Genomic DNA, 18,065 nt, shown 5'->3' with positions numbered 1-18,065 from the left:
TCAATTTGCTGTCTCCTCAAAATAACTCAACACGCAGCCATTAATGTCTAAACCTCTGGCAACAAAAGTGAGTACACACCTCAGTGAAAATATCCAAATTGGGCCCAAAGTGTCAATATTTTGTGTGGCCACCATTATTTCCCAGCACTGCCTTAACACTCTTGGGCATGGAGTTCACTGGAATCCTCTTCCACTCCTCCATGATGACATCACAGAGCTGGTGGATGTTAGGGACCTTGTGCTCCTCCACCTTCCGTTTGAGGATGCTCCACAGATGCTCAATAGGGTTTAGGTCTGGAGACATGCTTGGCCAGTCCACCACCTTCACCTTCAGCTTCTTTAGCAAGGCAGTGGTCGTCTTGGAGGCGTGTTTGGGGTTGTTATCATGCTGGAACACAGCCCTGCGGCCCAGTCTCCGAAGGGAGGGGATCATGCTTTGCTTCAGTATGTCACAGTACATGTTGGTATTCAAGATATAATCAAATATTTACAAAACTGTGAGGGGTATACTCACTTTTGTGAGATACTGTAGTTCTCATGTTCTGTTGTATTACTCACTGTATCTATAGTGCTGAGGTCAGACAAAAGGGAGATACAACAAAAAAGTAAAAATAGATCAAAGAAATATTTCCTAGTGATCCATTTTCCATACAAGGTCCTCCCTGTCCAGAAACCATCTGAGTGGAAATGCAGTGACACAGAGAGAAGCACTGAAGAGGAAACTCAGGGCAAAGGGAAATGGATTTCCAAGGTTGCTGTGATGTAAAACATTTCATGTGCATAAAGACAAAGAAAAGCCAAGACTCTGACATGTACATGTACCAGAACAATGACTTGCCTAAATATAGGGATAGTGATGACATGTACACAAATATAAAATATGAAATGAATACATGCATTGTAAGCATGACAAAAACTTATTTTTATCTTGAGCGCTGTCAAATTTGCCTTGGCAAATGAATGCTTTAATGATGATTTAATAAATGATTTAATAAATACAAATGATTTTATTTAAATCAGCGTGGTGCTATCACTCCCAGCACCACTACACTGTATGTTTCTCTGTGCAGGGACCATGTACCCAGAACGTATCCAGCCCAGGTCTCCGTCACGCTGGCGCTGTCACATCACGGACCTTGGGTGCACCAGCAGCGAAATGTGTGGGCCAGACCCTGGGTGGGGATCTCACCCCCTCCGCTGCCCCTTAGGCTTCGAGATCTCCACCAGGAACCGCTTTGCCCCTCTCCGTGAGACCAAACCACACACTGTTATCATCGGAGACTCCATTGTTTGGAACGTCCACGTTGCCTCATCTAAATGAAAGGTGAGCACACACTGTTTTTCTGGTGCTCGTGTTCTTGATGTCGCTGCGCAGGTACCCGCAATCATGAAGAAAGATGAGAACACTGGGGCTGTTGTGCTGCATGTGGGGTGACTGACATCAGGCTGCAGCAGACGGAAATTCTGAAGAGGGACTTCGGCAGCCTGATCTAGAGGGTACAAAGCAGATCGCTCGCGGCAAAGATCATCGTGTCTGGACCTCTCCCCACATACAGACATGGACTTGAAAGATTCAGTAGACTCTGCCTTAAATGAGTGATTAATATCATGGTGTATCGAACAGAATTTGCTCTTTGGTAATAATTGGAATCTGTTCTAGGAGCATCCTAGGTTGTGCCGTGCTGATGGGCTGCATCCCAACAGACTCGGAGCAGATCTCCTCTCAGACAACATCTCCAAGTCGCTACACACCATGTGATTGCTTGCCGTAAGTACAACTTCCAACATCAATAACATTTATCATAGTCAATGTTCAAATAATTATTCAGCATTTGTCGTCCATCCCATTAAGACTGTGTCTGTTGCCCGAGCTAAACAAATACATAGACATTTTCAGAAAGCTTGTTTTAGTAACCTAATTAACATAAAATTAGATCATACTGAATGCATAACCAGCACCTTTGATCTGAAGGTAGGATTGTTAAACATTAGATCTCTTACATAAAAGGCACTTATTGTTAAGGAAACCATTACTGATCAGGAGTTTAATATAATGTGTTTAACGGAAACTTGGACTACATGAAGCTAGTCCTCCTGGATACAGTTATATACATGAGCCTCGTCTAACTGGCAGAGGAAGAGGTGTTGTAGTCATCTATACTCGTAATCTAGGCGTCACACAAAAACATAGTCATAAATTCAACTCTTTTGAAGTTCTTTATACCAGTATATCATATGTAGCCACAAAAAATTAGTCAATTCTGCGAATTATTATTTACAGACCCCCAGGGCCATATTCTGAATTCCTTGGTGAATTTGCAGATTTTGTCTCAAACCTGGTTGTTTCTCTAGACAAAGCATTAATCATGGCGATTTTAATATTCATTTTGATAACCCAAAAGACCCTCTGAAAACAGCGGTTGTGTCTATTCTAGATTCAGTAGGGGTTAATCAAAACGTAATAGGACCCACTCATAATGGCGGTCACACTCTTGACCTGATATTAACAGCTCTGTGTGTGTGGAGTTTGCATGTGGAGTTTTCCTCCGGGTATTCCGGTTTCCTCCACCAGTCCAAAGACATGAATGGTAGGTTGACTGGCATGTCTACAGTGTTCGTAAAGTGTGAGTGTGTGTGATTGTGTGCCCTGCAATGGATTGGGACCCTGTCCAGGGTGTACTCCGCCTTGTGCCCCATGCTCCCTGGGATAGGCTCCAGGTTCCCCGTGACCCTGAAAAGGATAAGTGGTATCGAAGATTTATGGATGGATGGATAGTAACACTACCGCAGTCTGAAATTGTCTCAGCCTATTGTCTCATCTCATTTAAATTGCGTATTGATCATAATATTTGTACCTCGCCACGCTACCATGTAAAACATACATTCACATCAGCACTGTACAGAGTTTTATCAACAACCTCGCAGAGACATAAATTATATTTGGATCACCGTCTGATCCCAAAGAACTTGATCAGGCGACTGGATGCTTAGAGTCAACGCTCTGCTACATGCTAGATAGGGTGGCTCCACTTAAAAGAAAAATAATTAGAGAGAAAAAGCTAGCACCCTGGTATAACGATCAAACATGTATCTTAAAACAGACCACTGGACAATTCGAACGTAAATGGCATCAAACCATATTGGTAGTATTTCAAACAGCATGGAAGGAGAGCCTTCTGAACTATAGAAAATCTCTTAGCGCTACTAGATCAGTCTATCTCTCCACCTTAATAGAAGAAAATAAAAACAATCCTAGATTTCTATTCAACACGGTAGCAAAATTAACTAGGAATAAGTCCACCACAGAAACAGGGACACATCATTATATAGCAGCAAAAATTTCATGATTTTTTCATTAGTGAAGTTGAAAATATTAGATATGTGTTACGAAGCGGGACTCGAGGTGGAAGCAAGTGCGGATCAAAGTCTTTATTCACTCAAAACAAGGTCATCAACATGAAGCGAGATCTAAACTTGAAACTAGAATCGAGATCTAAACATGAAACAAAAACAAGACATGAGAACACGACTGCTTAGCATGAAGGTACCTTATACATACATATCTATAATACTGCGCCAAGTGCACAGGAACACGAGGGGTTTAAATCACACAAGTAATCAAGCTTGAATGCCGACAGCTGCAAACAATTATAGACACACCCTCGAAGACCAGCCAATATCTAAACAGGGAGGAGACAGAACAGAAAACCAAAACAAATGCACGTGTCCATAGTCACAACCTGAGTCATATGTTTGCACTCTGTCCCAAACTGCAGAACTTTTGGAGCTCTTTCTTCGAAACTATGTCCGATGTTCATCTCAGCGTCAGCCTCTGAACCATAAACAAGCTAGTGTTGTGGCCTTTGCATGGTTACTTGCTCGGCACAGAATATTGCTGTCTTGGACCTCTCCACAATCCCCCTCTATATCAGTCTGGCTTAAAGGCTTAATGTTCTTTTTAAAACTTGAAAAAATCAAGTACAACCTCAGAGGCAGGGGTGACTCATTTTTGGGAGAATAGCAACAATTTATTACCTACTTCAATGATGTAGGCACCCTGGAGGTGGATTGAGGAGAGGTAGACGGTAAACACTAAAATCTTTTTTTTCTGTTTTTTTTTTTTTTTTTTTTTGGGGGGGGGGGGGGTGTTTTTTTTTTGTGTGTGTTTTTCTTTGAATGGCTGTTTGTTATTGTCTTTTGTTCCCCCCTTTCTTTTGGTTTTGGCTGTGGTGTTATAATCTGTAAAATGCAAATTAAAAAAATAAATTCTATGATCATAGTACACACCATCATAGTCCTCCATACACAATTGAACAGCGTGCACTCGCTGAGCTCTTGCGCCCTCTGGCTCGTGCACACGCGCGCCCTCCGGCCTCCCATCAAAAGGGGGGATCGTAACAATATGAAATTCAGACTATTAATTTAAATCCAGACAGTCTTATAACTAACCCTGTAGATGGTAGAATAGCAATATCAGATCAATGAGTAGATAGTTTTACTCCCCTTAGAGAGACCAAACTAACTTCATTAATCTCTTCAGCAAAATCAACACCTTGTATACTAGATCCCTTACCTAATGTTTCTTAAAACAGATCTTTCTAGGAGTAATCGAACCCCTTCAAAAAATAATTAATTCTTCCCTTAGCACTGGTTATATACCAAAAATATTTAAACTAGCAGTTATCAAACCCCTGATTAAAAAACCTGACCTTGACCTATGTCAACTGTCTAACAATAGGCCAATATCAAATCTCCCCTTTATCTCCAAGATATTAGAAAAGGTTGTAGCACAGCAGCAGGAATAACATACATGTCATGTACCAGTCAGGATTTAGGCCTCATCAAAGCACAAAGACAGCGCTGGTTAAAGTAGTAAATGACCTATTACTGGCCTCTGATCAGGGTTGTGTCTCCTTGCTTGTGTTATTTCACCTTAGTGCAGCTTTTAATACTATTGATCATACTATTCTCCTTGATAGACTAGAAAATGTTGGTGGCATTAAGGGAACGGCCCTCTCCTGGCTCAGGTCTTTTTTGACCGATCCCTAACAGTTCATAGATATAAATGGTGACTTCTCCATGCATACCAAGGTAAAGTTTGGTGTTCCACAAGGTTCTGTTTTAGGCCCATTGCTTTTTCTTTATATATGCTACCTCCGAGTCAAATTATTCGTAAACATAGAATTAGCTTCCACTGTTATGCTGATGACATACAGCTGTATGTTTCAGCAGAGCCAGATGGCAAACATCAGTTTAAAAAAGTTGAGGAATGTGTTTAAAAGACATTAGACATCGGATGCTCATTAACTTCCTTTTACATAATTGTTACAAGAGAGAAGTACTTGTATTAGGACCACGTGCAGCTAGAAGTAAGCTTACTGATTACATAGTAACTCTGGATGGCCTTTCCGTTTCATCATGTGCAGCAGTAACAGACCTTGGTGTGATTATTGACCACAGTCTTTCATTTGACGCTCATGTAGATAATATTACAAGGATAGCCTTCTTTCATCTCAGAAATATTGCTAGGATAAAAAATATGTCACTACATGATGCAGAAAAATTTGGTTATTTGTTTAGTCAAGCTTACCATGAATAGACTTTCTTTTACGCAAAGTACACAGGCTTATCCATCACAGAATAGTAAGCATACCTAACAATCTCGCTCTCTCTCTTTACCTCCCTCTCCCTCTCTCCTTCTGTCGAGCCACACATGATATTATGGAGATGCCAGTGATCCTGACCCTTTCTGCTCTCCGGACCTGCCTGATCCATCCTGATGCCCTACCGCTGGATGGAGCTCTCATCAAGTGGAGGCTACATTCTGCCACTGAGGACAACCCCAAGCAGCCTGGAGATTGCTGAGGATGGTGCCGCTTGATGTACCACGGAAATGGTTTTGGACCTCAATTTCACATGGACATTTTCTCTGTGGTTGCTGCGACTACGGTTGCTGCTATGGCCTTAGGACTGCAATTACCACATACAATTTTGCACTCAAGTCTCCTTTAGTGAACACTGGTCTAGTTAAACAAAACAGACTTCATATAAAAACCATAATGAACTTTCCTTTACATTCACACTATTTGTTGTTACCCAGATGAGTATGGGTTCCCTTCTGAGTTTGGTTCCTCTCAAGGTTTCTTCCTCATATCATCTTAGGGAGTTTTTGCTTGCCACCGGCTTGCTCATTAGGGATAAATTCACACACTTAAAATCTGTCTCCTGTGTTTATATGTTTCTATAAAACTGCTTTGAGACAATGTCCACTGTTAAAAGCGCTATGCAAATAAAATTGAATTTTATGCATTTTGTACTTTATTGCATTTTGTTCAGGGCCTATTGTCTTTACACATTATTTAGCAGTCAACATGAAGCATGTCACATTTCAGGACACAAATCAGAATATCCAAATTGCCTTGTTAAATATACAAACTGTTGTTAGATCTTTTATGGTTTATGGATATTATAATGTGATTCCTCCTGTATTGTTGCTCAGCCACTGTTCTTGAGGTCAAAGCTTACTTTCAATATATTATGAAACACACACACACATACACACACCCACAGGCAAGGGGAGGAAACCAAATTTTAGTCTAATCACAAACTGTCAGAGGGTATATTATTTAAAAAAAGGCCGATCTTTTGATTTTGTGACATGATATGATGAGCAATGTTCAAAAGAACAGATGGCCAGTCGCCTGCCAATGCCAGAGAAATGCCTGGCAGCACACAGTCTTAAACCTTTTATTCTGCTCACATCTTAGAAATTGTATGTCCAATTGGCCCAAGACATTGTACAAACCATTGTTAGTATGGTTTTATAAACACTAACATACACAACAAAAATATTATACTGTAAATCAGCACCATATATCATATTTGAGTATTTCTGATTACAAGCTTATCATAAACAAATATATATGATTTTTAAATGTTTCTAGAAATACCTGAAATTAACAAGTTGTCTCTCACAAAAACCAGTTGCATATGTTTGGATATTTAAATTAATTTAAATCAGTCTTTTGTTTCCTTTTTTTGGAATGTAAACATTATGTACAAATATATCGGAGTAGGTGTTCAGATATACACAGACTCATACGCTCGACTGCAGGGAACACAAACATATTATACTACACAAATATGCACTATTTTATTACACAGCCTTTACTATATTGCCTGATTTTTACCATTTGCTATTTTTTGCTGACTTTCAGCCAACTGTGAAAAAGATCTCGATCACTATAGATATGACTGACAAGTCATTTATTTACACTCAGTCTTCTCATATACCCTGCTCTCAATGCTCATTAAACAGCCTGTCTAAATTTTGCAGAGTGGCATGATGGGAAGGGAAATTGAGGAAGCAAAACCTTTGTTAGTGCAGGCCATCCATTTGAGATTATCCGCAAAGGCAGACTCCCGTCCAATTAGGTAAGGGAATATACGGACCTGTAAAGAGGAAGGCAGATATTAGCCATCAGTCCTTTTTAATCTGAGATTAATAGGATTTTACCATTAATAGGATGGTAGCCAACTAAGCCACTAAAACATTTTTCTAATGCACTTATCTGTAAACAATTGAGGTAATAAACTTATGGTAATTGCAATATTTAAATATGAAGTGTAGTAAAATATTCTTCTGTTCAAAGGGGAAAAAAAACAGGAAACAGAAACCAGGATTTGTAAATACAGTACTGTGTAACTGTCACGTAATAGAACGTAATGGAGATTAGAATGGATGCAAATGCAGATAAGAGTTTTATTAAAGAGAGGCATGCAGATAAATCCAAAACATGAGACAATAGCATGGCCATAAAATGAGGGCGAGAACAAGATCAAAACTATAACACAAAACACAATGAACAACGGCTTGGTATACGGAAAACACACGTAAGACTTAGTGTTCAAACAGTGTCTTTTATGTGTGGTGTGAATGCGTGTGAGATTGGATGCAGGTGTGCGTGATTAGAATGAAAGTGAGTGGTCTGGGAATTGCGGTCCATGGCGGCCATGTTTATAGGTCGCAGTGCAGGATGGGAAATGTAGTCACTGGTTTGCTGTGATATGACAGTTATGGTGTGGGGCAAAAACAAAAACAATTAAATTCAGCATTTCTACATTAAATAAAAATACTATAAAAAGCTGTAAACAATAATAAATGAAACAAAGTCAGTATTTGGTGTGATGAACATTTGCTTAAAAAAATATTAGTATAATTTGTGCAGCTTTATATTGAAATTGGCTGGGAAGTTTTATGGAGCATCTTGCAGAACCAGCCACAGCTCTTTTGGAGACTATGACTGTCATACTTGCTTGTTATTTTTGCATGCAAATCCCAGCAACCTTCATAATGTTTTTTCTGTCTGAAAAGTGATCCCTTATGTAATATGCTGCTTTCTTTACTGACATACGTGTGTGTGTGTGTGTGTGTGTGTGTGTGTGTGTGTGTGTGTGTGTGTGTGTGTGTGTGTGTGTGTGCGTGTTATGGGGCTCAGTGCACGGTGTGGGCATAGTGTAGGGCCAGTTTGTCCCCAAAAGGATGATACATCATTAAGGGAATCACACCAAGTGCGAGTGTGAACCGGATGAGGAAGTGTGCTTGTGTGGTACTATGAGTGGTCAGAAATGTGAGGACATCAGGCTTAACAAAATGAATACCGCTGTGAGGCGGGAAATGACAACCCAAAATGGCCTTCTCCCTGGCCAAACATATAGGTTTTCTGTTTCTAGCCTCCTCTTTAGTCTTACATTCCTTTTCTTTCTTTTCCTTAATCTGTTTTCAGTTTAATTCTGATTGCTCCGTATTTCATTTCCTTAATTTTTTCTCTTTAATTCAGAGTTCATTTTCTTTCATTTCCTTAATGTTTTCTTTTCACTTATTTCTTGCATTGAGACAATATAGTTAATTAGTGCGTTGAGACAATATAGACACACGTCCAATTCCAGGTTGATTCCTAACATTTCCAGTTGTCTGGAACTTCTTAATTATTGCCCTGATGGTGGAAATGAGCAATTTCAATGATTGTGCTATTTTCTTACAGCCACTTCCCATGTTGTGAAGCTCAACAACCTTTAACCGCACATCACAGCTATATTCCTTAGTCTAACCCATTGTTATGAATGACTAAGGGATTTTGGCCTATGTGTTACCTCATATTTATACCCATGTGAAACAAGAAGTCATGGTTGAACAATTTCCTGTTCCTAGTCACCCAGTTGTACTAAATAATGTAAAATATCAATGGGAATATACTTCAAAGATATTTTCTCATATGAATTCATGGGGAGCCAATAATTGTTGCACACCTATATTTAACAAAGATTTTTTTTTAATAAACCTGCGTTGTGGTTTATCACAGCATTAGAGCAAAATATTTTTGTGAATATTCTGAACAAAAGATCAGAAAGTTAAACAATAAAGACTTTTTTATAAGATTTTTCACAGCCTTCTTTGCTTCTTTCACTTATATCTAAGTAAAAATGTCCAAATTGGGCCCATAATGTAAAGATGACCTAGGCGATAAGAAGATTGCCAAGACCCTGACACTGAGCTGCATCACGGTGGCCAAGACCATACAGCGGTTTAACAGGACAGGTTCCACTCAGAACAGGCCTCGCCATGGTCGACCAAAGTAGTTGAGTGCATGTGCTCAGCGTCATCTCCAGAGGTTGTCTTTGGGAAATAAATGTATGAGTGCTGCCAGCATTGCTGCAGAGGTGGAAGGGGTGGGGGGTCAGCCTGTCAGTGCTCAGACCATACGCCGCACACTGCATCAAATTGGTCTGAATGGCTGTTGTCCCAGAAGGAAGCCTCTTCTAAAGATGATGCACAAGAAAGCCCGTAAACAGTTTGCTGAAGACAAGCAGACTAAGGACATGGATTACTGGAACCATGTCCTGTGGTCTGATGAGACCAAGATTAACTTATTTGGTTCAGATGGTGTCAAGCATGTGTGGCAGCAACCAGGTGAGGAGTACAAAGACAAGTGTGTCTTGCCTATAGTCAAGCATGGTGGTGGGAGTGTCATGGTCTGGGGCTGCATGAGTGCTGTCGGCACTGGGGAGCTACAGTTCATTGAGGGAACCATGAATGCCAACATGTAGTCTGACATACTGAAGCAGAGCATGATCTCCTCCCTTCGGAGACTGGGCCACAGGGCAGTATTCCAGCATGATAACGACCCCAAACACACCTCCAAGATGACCACTGCCTTGCTAAAGAAGCTGAGGGTGAAGGTGATGGACTAAACCCTATTGAGCATCTGTCGGGCATCCTCAAACGGAAGGTGGAGGAGCACAAGGTCTCTAACATCCACCAGCTCAGTGATGTCATCATGGAGGAGTGGAAGAGGACTCCACACAGGACTGACACACAGCAACAATCTTTTACAGTTTTTTTTTCTTCTTTTTATACTAACAAAGGAAAACAAAATTAAAAAGTACACTGAAAACAAGCTTTCCCAAGCCTGTTCAGGAGGCGCAGAGGGGAAATTAGGAAAACATCTAGAAACTAAATTCCGAATTTGAAAATAACGAAAGAGATGCGTAACAGGGAGGTCATAAGTAAAATGACAGATTGGCAGAGCTATCAAAGACACCATCAGCATACAGATTTCTAACTTGTTTAATGCCCTTGTCATACCACACTGAATATGTAGAGTTCAAACAAGATGGAGGAAATAGGTGGTTGTTGTCTAAAGGACCCAAAGAGGATGCACCTACAAATTTAAAGTGCCGTCTAAACTGATACCAAGTCTTAAGTGTGTTGAGGACAACTTGATTATCAGTATATAGGGAGAGTCTTGTAGGTAGGAATAAAGTAAAGCAGGTAAAGAGGATTCAATACAAGAAGATAGTTCCAATTTACACCAAGAAGATCCAGTAGCAAAGTTTATGGATGTGCGCAGCCCAGTAATAGAATTAAAAATTGGGTAATTCAAGTCCTCCACTAAGTCTACATTCTGCAATAAAGACTTACGAACCCTTGGTGGCTTCCCACCCCAAATAAAATTACTAATTATCTTATCCAATAAATCGAAGAATGATTTTGGCAGAAAAAGAGGAACTTGCTGGAACAAGAAAAGAAACTTCGGTAATATATTCATTTTGACGACATTGATATTGCCAATTAGAGAAAGGGGGAGGTTACCCCAACTCTGAATGTTGGATTTAATTAATTTGAAATTAGCTGATAAAAGATTAGATAAAGAAAGTGTCACGTTGATACCTAGGTATTTAAACCCAGACTAACTAAATCAAAAAGGTAGATCTGACTGTTGGAGAGAAAATGCTGCAGTATTGAGGGGAAAACAGTCGCTTTTGTCCAAATTTAATTTATAACCAGAGACAAAACCGAAGGTCTCCAGAACACCCAAGACAGCAGGCATAGAGGCAATAGGACCGGTTACATACAATAACAAATCATCAGCATATAGCGACAATTTGTATTCTACACTGTATCGAACTATTCCTTTAAACAAGGGAGAAGATCTTAATACGATAGACAGAGGATCGATAGCGACAGCAAAAAGCAGAGGTGATAAAGGGCAGCCTTGGCGACACCCACGTCCGAGAGAAAAATAATCCGAATAAATATCGTTTGTCTTAACCCTGGCTTTAGGGGATGAGTAAAGGAGGCTAATCCAAGATATAAAGTTATCCCCGAATCCGAACTTCCTCAAGACTGCAAACAAATACTCCCACTCAACCCTATCAAATGCTTTTTCAGCATCTAAAGACATCACAATCTCAGGAAGCTCAGCTGAATGCTTTGAATAAATTATATTAAAGAGTGTACGGGTATTGAAAAATAATTGACGTCCCTTTATAAAACCGTTCTGCTCTTCAGATATAATATACGGGAGTACATTCTCTAAACAAGATGCCATTACTTTCGCCAACACCTTTATATCTGCATTAAGCAGAGACAGCAGTCTATAAGAACCACAGGAGGTTGGATCCTTAAGAAGGAGAGCTATCGTGGCTTGTGTCAGAGTTGGAGGCAAAGACCCACATTCCAAGGATTCGTTGAACATAGCCAAAAGCAATGGAGCTAATTTTCCAATAAACGTTTTAAAAAATTTAACTGGAAACCCGTCCGGGCCAGGAGCTTTGTTAGATTGCATAGTTTTAACTGAATTTAAAATTTCTTCAAGAGAGAGTGGGGAGTCCAGTTGCATGGCAGTATTTGAATCAATAACAGGGTTACAAAGGTTTTGAAGAAATGCATTCACTTTAGTATTGTCTGTAGGAAATTCGGATTTATAAAGCGAAGAGTAAAACGATTTAAAAGTAGCATTAATTTCCATGGGATCTGTAGTGACAATATTATAAGTGTTTTTAACACTAGGTATGAGACGGGAAGTGGCCTGTCGCCGTAGCTGATGTGCCAGTAAACGACTCGGCTTGTCGCCATGTTCATAGTATGAACCACGAGTACGTAACAACAAACGTTCCGCCTCTTTAGTCAAAATAAGATTAAATTCTGCCTGTAAGTCGAGACACTGTTTAAGAAGTTCTGGAGAGGGGTTCAATGCATACCTCTGATCGAGGTTAATGATTGCAGATGTGAGTTCATTAACCTTAGCAATGCACTTTTTATTACAGAGAGCAGAGTAAGAAATAATCTGCCCGCTGATATAGGATTTAAGTGTCTCCCATAACAATGAATAAGAGGTGGAGTCATTCTGATTGAAGAAAAGAAAGTCATCAATAGAAGTGGAAATGAACTCACAGAAATCACTGTCTGCCAAAAGAAGAGAATTAAATCTCCAAGGCGGTGGGCTACGTTTATAAATAGAAAGATGAATATCTCATTGTAGAGGCGCGTGATCAGAAATTACAATACCCAGATAGTCAGATGAAACTACACAAGAATCAAGAGTGCTGTCTATAAAAAATAATCAATCCTCGAATAGGAATGATGCACCTGGGAGTAGAAAGAAAAAATTTTAAGAGAGGGGTTATGGGATCTCCAGGGATCAACGAGACCATTCTGACACATAAAATCAGAAAATGTTTTAGACATAGCAGATTGATTCAGAGTACGGGGATTAGACCGATCTAAGTTTGGGTCAAAAACACAGTTTAAATCTCCCCCGAAAATCAACAGGTGAGTATTTAAGAAAGGGAGATTGCTCAACAATCTATTAGCAAATTACATCATCAAAGTTTGGAGCGTATACATTTACCAACAACACCTGTCTTAGCATTAGAGTACCAGCAACTATAATATATCTACTGTTCACATCAGCAATAACGTTAGTGGAGGAAAACTGTGACCTTTTGCCAATTAAAATAGAGACCCCTCTTGCCTTCGAATTAAAGTTCGAGTGGAAGACTTGCCCCACACAAGGGCAGTGTAACCTATGATGATCTTTAATATATAGGTGAGTCTCCTGTAAAAATACTATATCAGAGTTTAAAAGTTTCAAATGTGTACAAACCTTAGATCTCTTGACAGGATTACCCATACCTCTGACGTTCCAACTAATAAATCTTAAAGGCGTGCCTGTCCCACCTATGCTGGGATCCATATTACTACTAACCATTTAAATAAAGTAAACTATAGGGATATAAATAGCCAATTAGAGCCGAAGTGGGAACTCCTCCCCCTTCCCCTCCCCTCAACAATCCCCCAAACACACACACACCCAAAGTCTCCATAAAACAGCAGTGTTTCCCACAATAACCAAAAGTTGTCCACAATGTGAAAACAACTCGGAGAATAAGCTGAACTAACCAACAAAATTACCAAAACAAAAATTTCCAGTAAGAGAAAAGGCCCTTACTGACTTCAAGTCTGATAAACAGTCTGCGCAAAATAACAAATATAATGTTCTTAACTTTTAAAGACTTGTAACAAATAATATAACAGTGTAGGACGTAAAGCCAAGGAAAAACACCAATAAAATTAAATAAACAGAAACTCTAAACCAGTCAGAGCATCAAAACAGAGAACCACATTAATACAGGAGTAGATTTAAGAGGAGTGAGTCCGCAAAATCTAGGCGAAGTAATGCAACAACAATATCTTCAATAAAAATCCGAATACTGTAGAACTGGAAGGCCGAGTGCAAAAAATGAAAGAAGAGCGAAAAAGACGCCGCTGTATAAGTGATGCAGTTCACCTTGATATCAAGAGTTTAACATAGTCTCCTGCTTCCTCCACTGAAATAAAGTCCTTCTGAACACCATTATATGTAATGCGAAGCCGAGCTGGGTGAAGTATTCCATAGCGAGCGCCCTCAATACCACAAAGTTGACGCCGAACCTAGTTAAATGCGGCCCGGGCCCGGGTTATCTTGGCTGTGTAGTCAGGGAAAACGGAGATGGTCAAATCCCACACTTTAATCCGTTGGAGCTTTCTCGCACGGCGTAAAATGTCAACACAGTCACTGTGATAGTGGAATCTGCACACAATAGCTCATGGTCGTTCACCAGGCTTGCGCTTCGGCTGAAGGGTCTGTTGGGACCAGTCCAAAACCGACTCCTTCTCCAGACCAAACGCCTCTTTTAACAAGGCCGCTACAGCAGCAGTTGTACATGTGTCAGGGCCCTCTAGAACTCCGACTATCCTAACGTTATTGTGCCGTCACCTCGACTCCAAATCCTCACATTTATTCTCTAATTGAGTCACGGTCGCAGTGAGAGATTCGATAGTAGTCTTCATGCGAGCTATGTCATCGGTGCAACCAGAGAGAGCGTGCTCCATTAACACAGCAGTACCTTTCAGTGTTGATATGCTAGCCTCGGTAGCAACTTTATCACTAGCCAGCTGTGTTTTCACGGCCTGCAGGTCAAGCTGGATAGTAGACAACGCATCCCCGAGAGTCTCCTGAAGCTCCTTTTAAAAAATATCGGCGATGTCCTTCCTCAGTGAAGCCAGCAGCTCGAGCCTGAGTGCGGCAAAGTCAGGGTCACCGCTCGGTGATTCGGGGGAAGAAGGGGACTCACTCGCGGCGCGCACACTAGGTCTCAGTTGTGTCTGAATGCTACCACGGATTTTCATGTTCTTTCCAGACATTTTAACGTGCCACAAAATTAAAAGTGCAATCAAAGAAATGGAGTAGAATAAAATCTATTGTATGAACGAAAAGCAAAAATTTATTCAATTTTAATCGAAATCAGCAGGTGCCTCCAACTTCGCGTCCTACTCCATCGAACTCCGAATTCGATGCCCAAGAGGATTAAGGCAGTGGTGGAAAATAATGGTAGCCATACACAATGTTGACAATTTGTGCCCAGTTTGGACATTTTCACTTAGGGGTGTACTCACTTTTGTTGCCAGCGGTTTAGACATTAATGGCTGCGTTTTGAATTATTTTGAGGGGACAGAAAATCTACGCTGTTACACAAGCTGTACACTCACTACTTTACATTGTATCAAAGTGTCATTTCTTCAGTGTTGTCACATTAAAAGATATAATCAAATATTTACAAAAATGTGAGGGGTGTATTCACTTTTGTGAGATACTGTATACATTATATATATATATATATATATATATATATATATATATATATATATATATATATATATATATATATATGTGTGTGTGTGTGTGTGTGTGTGTGTGTGTGTGTGTGTATAAAAGTGCAGTGGCAAATGTTTTTTTAAACCAATTTAAACCCCAGGTGAGATGAAAGTTATATTTTTGGACATGACTAGTTCTCATTATTTGCAGGTTCTCTAGACTACAGTATCTGCATACTTTATAGACTCTAAGCAGCTGCCACTGCTGCTGATATAATGACAAAAAGTTAGTTTCACTTTTAACACTCGCAATTCTGATGAGTGTTCTCATTCGTCCTCAACATGCATACACACGGGTGCGTTGCAGTTAGCAGTGTCGCAGGAAGTAGTGTTGCAGGAAGCAGTGTCCCTAGAATTGATGCTATTTTTTCTAAATTTCTACACTTTAAAAATATAATCTTTACTTTTATAACATTTACATATATTACCAATACTATTGTAGATAAAAACAATCGTAACATTGCGATGTTGCTAAGTTTTCATCGGCTCTTGCAAACATCCATGACTAGCTTTTGTAGCCTGCTAGCATCACCTTACCGCTAGCCTTGTTTTACATTTCACAGTTCTCTCATTTACCGCTGTTTTAAAGGCGGATATGTCGGTTGTTTATCCACCTTTGAGTGCATATGCTGTGCGAGCAGGACTCGCTTGAGCTGCACATGGTGCTCTTGGAATTGGAGGCCATGGAGAAACAGATCTGAGATCTACTCGACAAGCAGGCCCAGCTGCACGACCAAAGAACCTCACTGGAAACATCTTGTGCTATCGCCTACAAATCCAAGGTAAGCACGCAGCATGGTACTACCACTCCCAGACCCTCTACGCCATGTGTTTCTCTGTGCAGGGACCATGCACCCAGGATGTATCTAGCCAAGGTCTCTGTCACGCCGGCACCAACACACCACAGACCATGGCTATACCAGTAGTGGAAGGCACAGGCCAAACCCCGAGCAAGGACCTCTCCCCTTCATTTCCCCCAGTCTTCAAGATCCCCACCAGGAACCGTTCGTCCCTCTCCGTGAGACCAAACCGAATGCTGTGCTCATCGGAGACTCCATTGTTTGGAATGTCCACATCACCTCATCTAAGGTGCGCACACACTGTTTTTCTGTTGCTCATGTTCTTGATGTTGCTGCACAGGTATCTGCGATCATGAAGAAAGACGAGAGCATCGGAGCTGTCTTGCAGCACACAGGGGTGAACGACATCAGGCTGTGGCAGACAGAAATTCTGAAGAGGGACTTCGGCAGCCTGATCAAGATGGTGCGATCCAGATCGCCTGTGACAAAGATCATCGTCTCTGGACCTCTTCCCACATACAGACCTGGAGTTGAAAAGTTCAGTAGACCTTTTGCCTTGAATGAGTGGTTAATATCATGGTGCAATGAACAGAATCTGCTCTTTGTTAATAACTGGAATCTGTTCTTGGAGCGTCCTAGGTTGTTCCATGCTGATGGTGCACGCTAGTAGCCTCGGAGCGGAACTCCTGTCAGACAACATCTCCAAAATGCTACACACCATGTGACTGCCTGCCATAAGTACAACTTCCAACACCAACAACATTTATCATAATCAATTTTCTAATAATAATTCAGCACTTGTAGTAAATTCTATAGAGACTGTATCTCTTCCCCGAGCTAAACAAATGCATAGAAAATTTCAGAAAGTTTGTTGTAGTAACCTAGCTAACATAATATTAGATCAAACTGAATGCACAGCCAGCACCCTTTGATCTGAAGCTAGGACTATTAAATATTAGATCTCTTACGTCTAAGGCACTTATTGTTAAGGAAATCATTACTGATCTGGAATTTAATATAATGTGTTTAACAGAAACTTGGATTAAACCAAAAGAGTACATAGCACTAAATAAAGCTAGTCCTCCTGGTTACAATTATATACATCAGCCTCTTCTGACTAGCAGAGGAGGAGGTGTTGCACTCATCTATAGTCATAATCTAGGCATCACACAAAAACCTAGTTATAAATTCAACTCTTTTGAAGTTCTTTATACCAGTATAACATATGTAGCCACAAAAAGTAAGTTGATTCCGCTAATTATTATTTATAGACCCCCAGGGCCATATTCTGAATTCCTTAGTGAATTTGCAGATTTTATCTCAAACCTGGTTGTTTCTCTAGATAAAGCATTAATCGTTGGTGATTTTAATATTCATTTTGATAACCTGGAAGACCATCTGAGAACAGCGGTTGTGTCCATTTTAGATTCAATAGGGGTCAATTAGAATGTAATAGGACCTACTCAAAATGGTGGTCACACTCTTGACATGATCGTAACATATGGATTAAAAATAGAAAAAATAGTAACACTTCCGCAGTCTGAAGTTGTCTCAGACCATTATCTCATCTCGTTTAAATTGCCTATTGATCATAATATTTGCACCTTGCCACGCTACAGCATAAAATGTACATTCACGTCAGCTTCTGCACTGAGTTTCATCAATAACCTCGCAGAGACATCAATTAGATTTGAATCACCATCTGATCCCATAGAACTCGATCAGGC

At 40.3% G+C, this 18,065-nt stretch overlaps 1 protein-coding gene across 3 annotated transcripts in view; it reads right to left on the bottom strand.

The window, feature by feature from the left end:
• The window catches only part of cacna2d3a (calcium channel, voltage-dependent, alpha 2/delta subunit 3a), a 409,741-nt gene that overhangs the window by 119,830 nt on the left and 271,846 nt on the right, over positions 1 to 18,065 (bottom strand). For all 3 annotated transcript variants that reach the window (XR_008396432.1, XM_053680196.1, XM_017468484.3), the window contains exon 12: positions 7,374 to 7,452. Coding sequence is in view for 2 of the 3 variants with exons in the window: in XM_053680196.1 (XP_053536171.1) it covers positions 7,374 to 7,452 (79 nt within the window). In the remaining variant the exon portion in view is untranslated. The remainder of the gene's footprint in view (positions 1 to 7,373; positions 7,453 to 18,065) is intronic.

This window comes from Ictalurus punctatus, chromosome 5 (assembly GCF_001660625.3).
Source record: "Ictalurus punctatus breed USDA103 chromosome 5, Coco_2.0, whole genome shotgun sequence".
NCBI lineage: Eukaryota > Metazoa > Chordata > Actinopteri > Siluriformes > Ictaluridae > Ictalurus > Ictalurus punctatus.
This window is presented reverse-complemented; position numbering and strand designations above follow the sequence as displayed.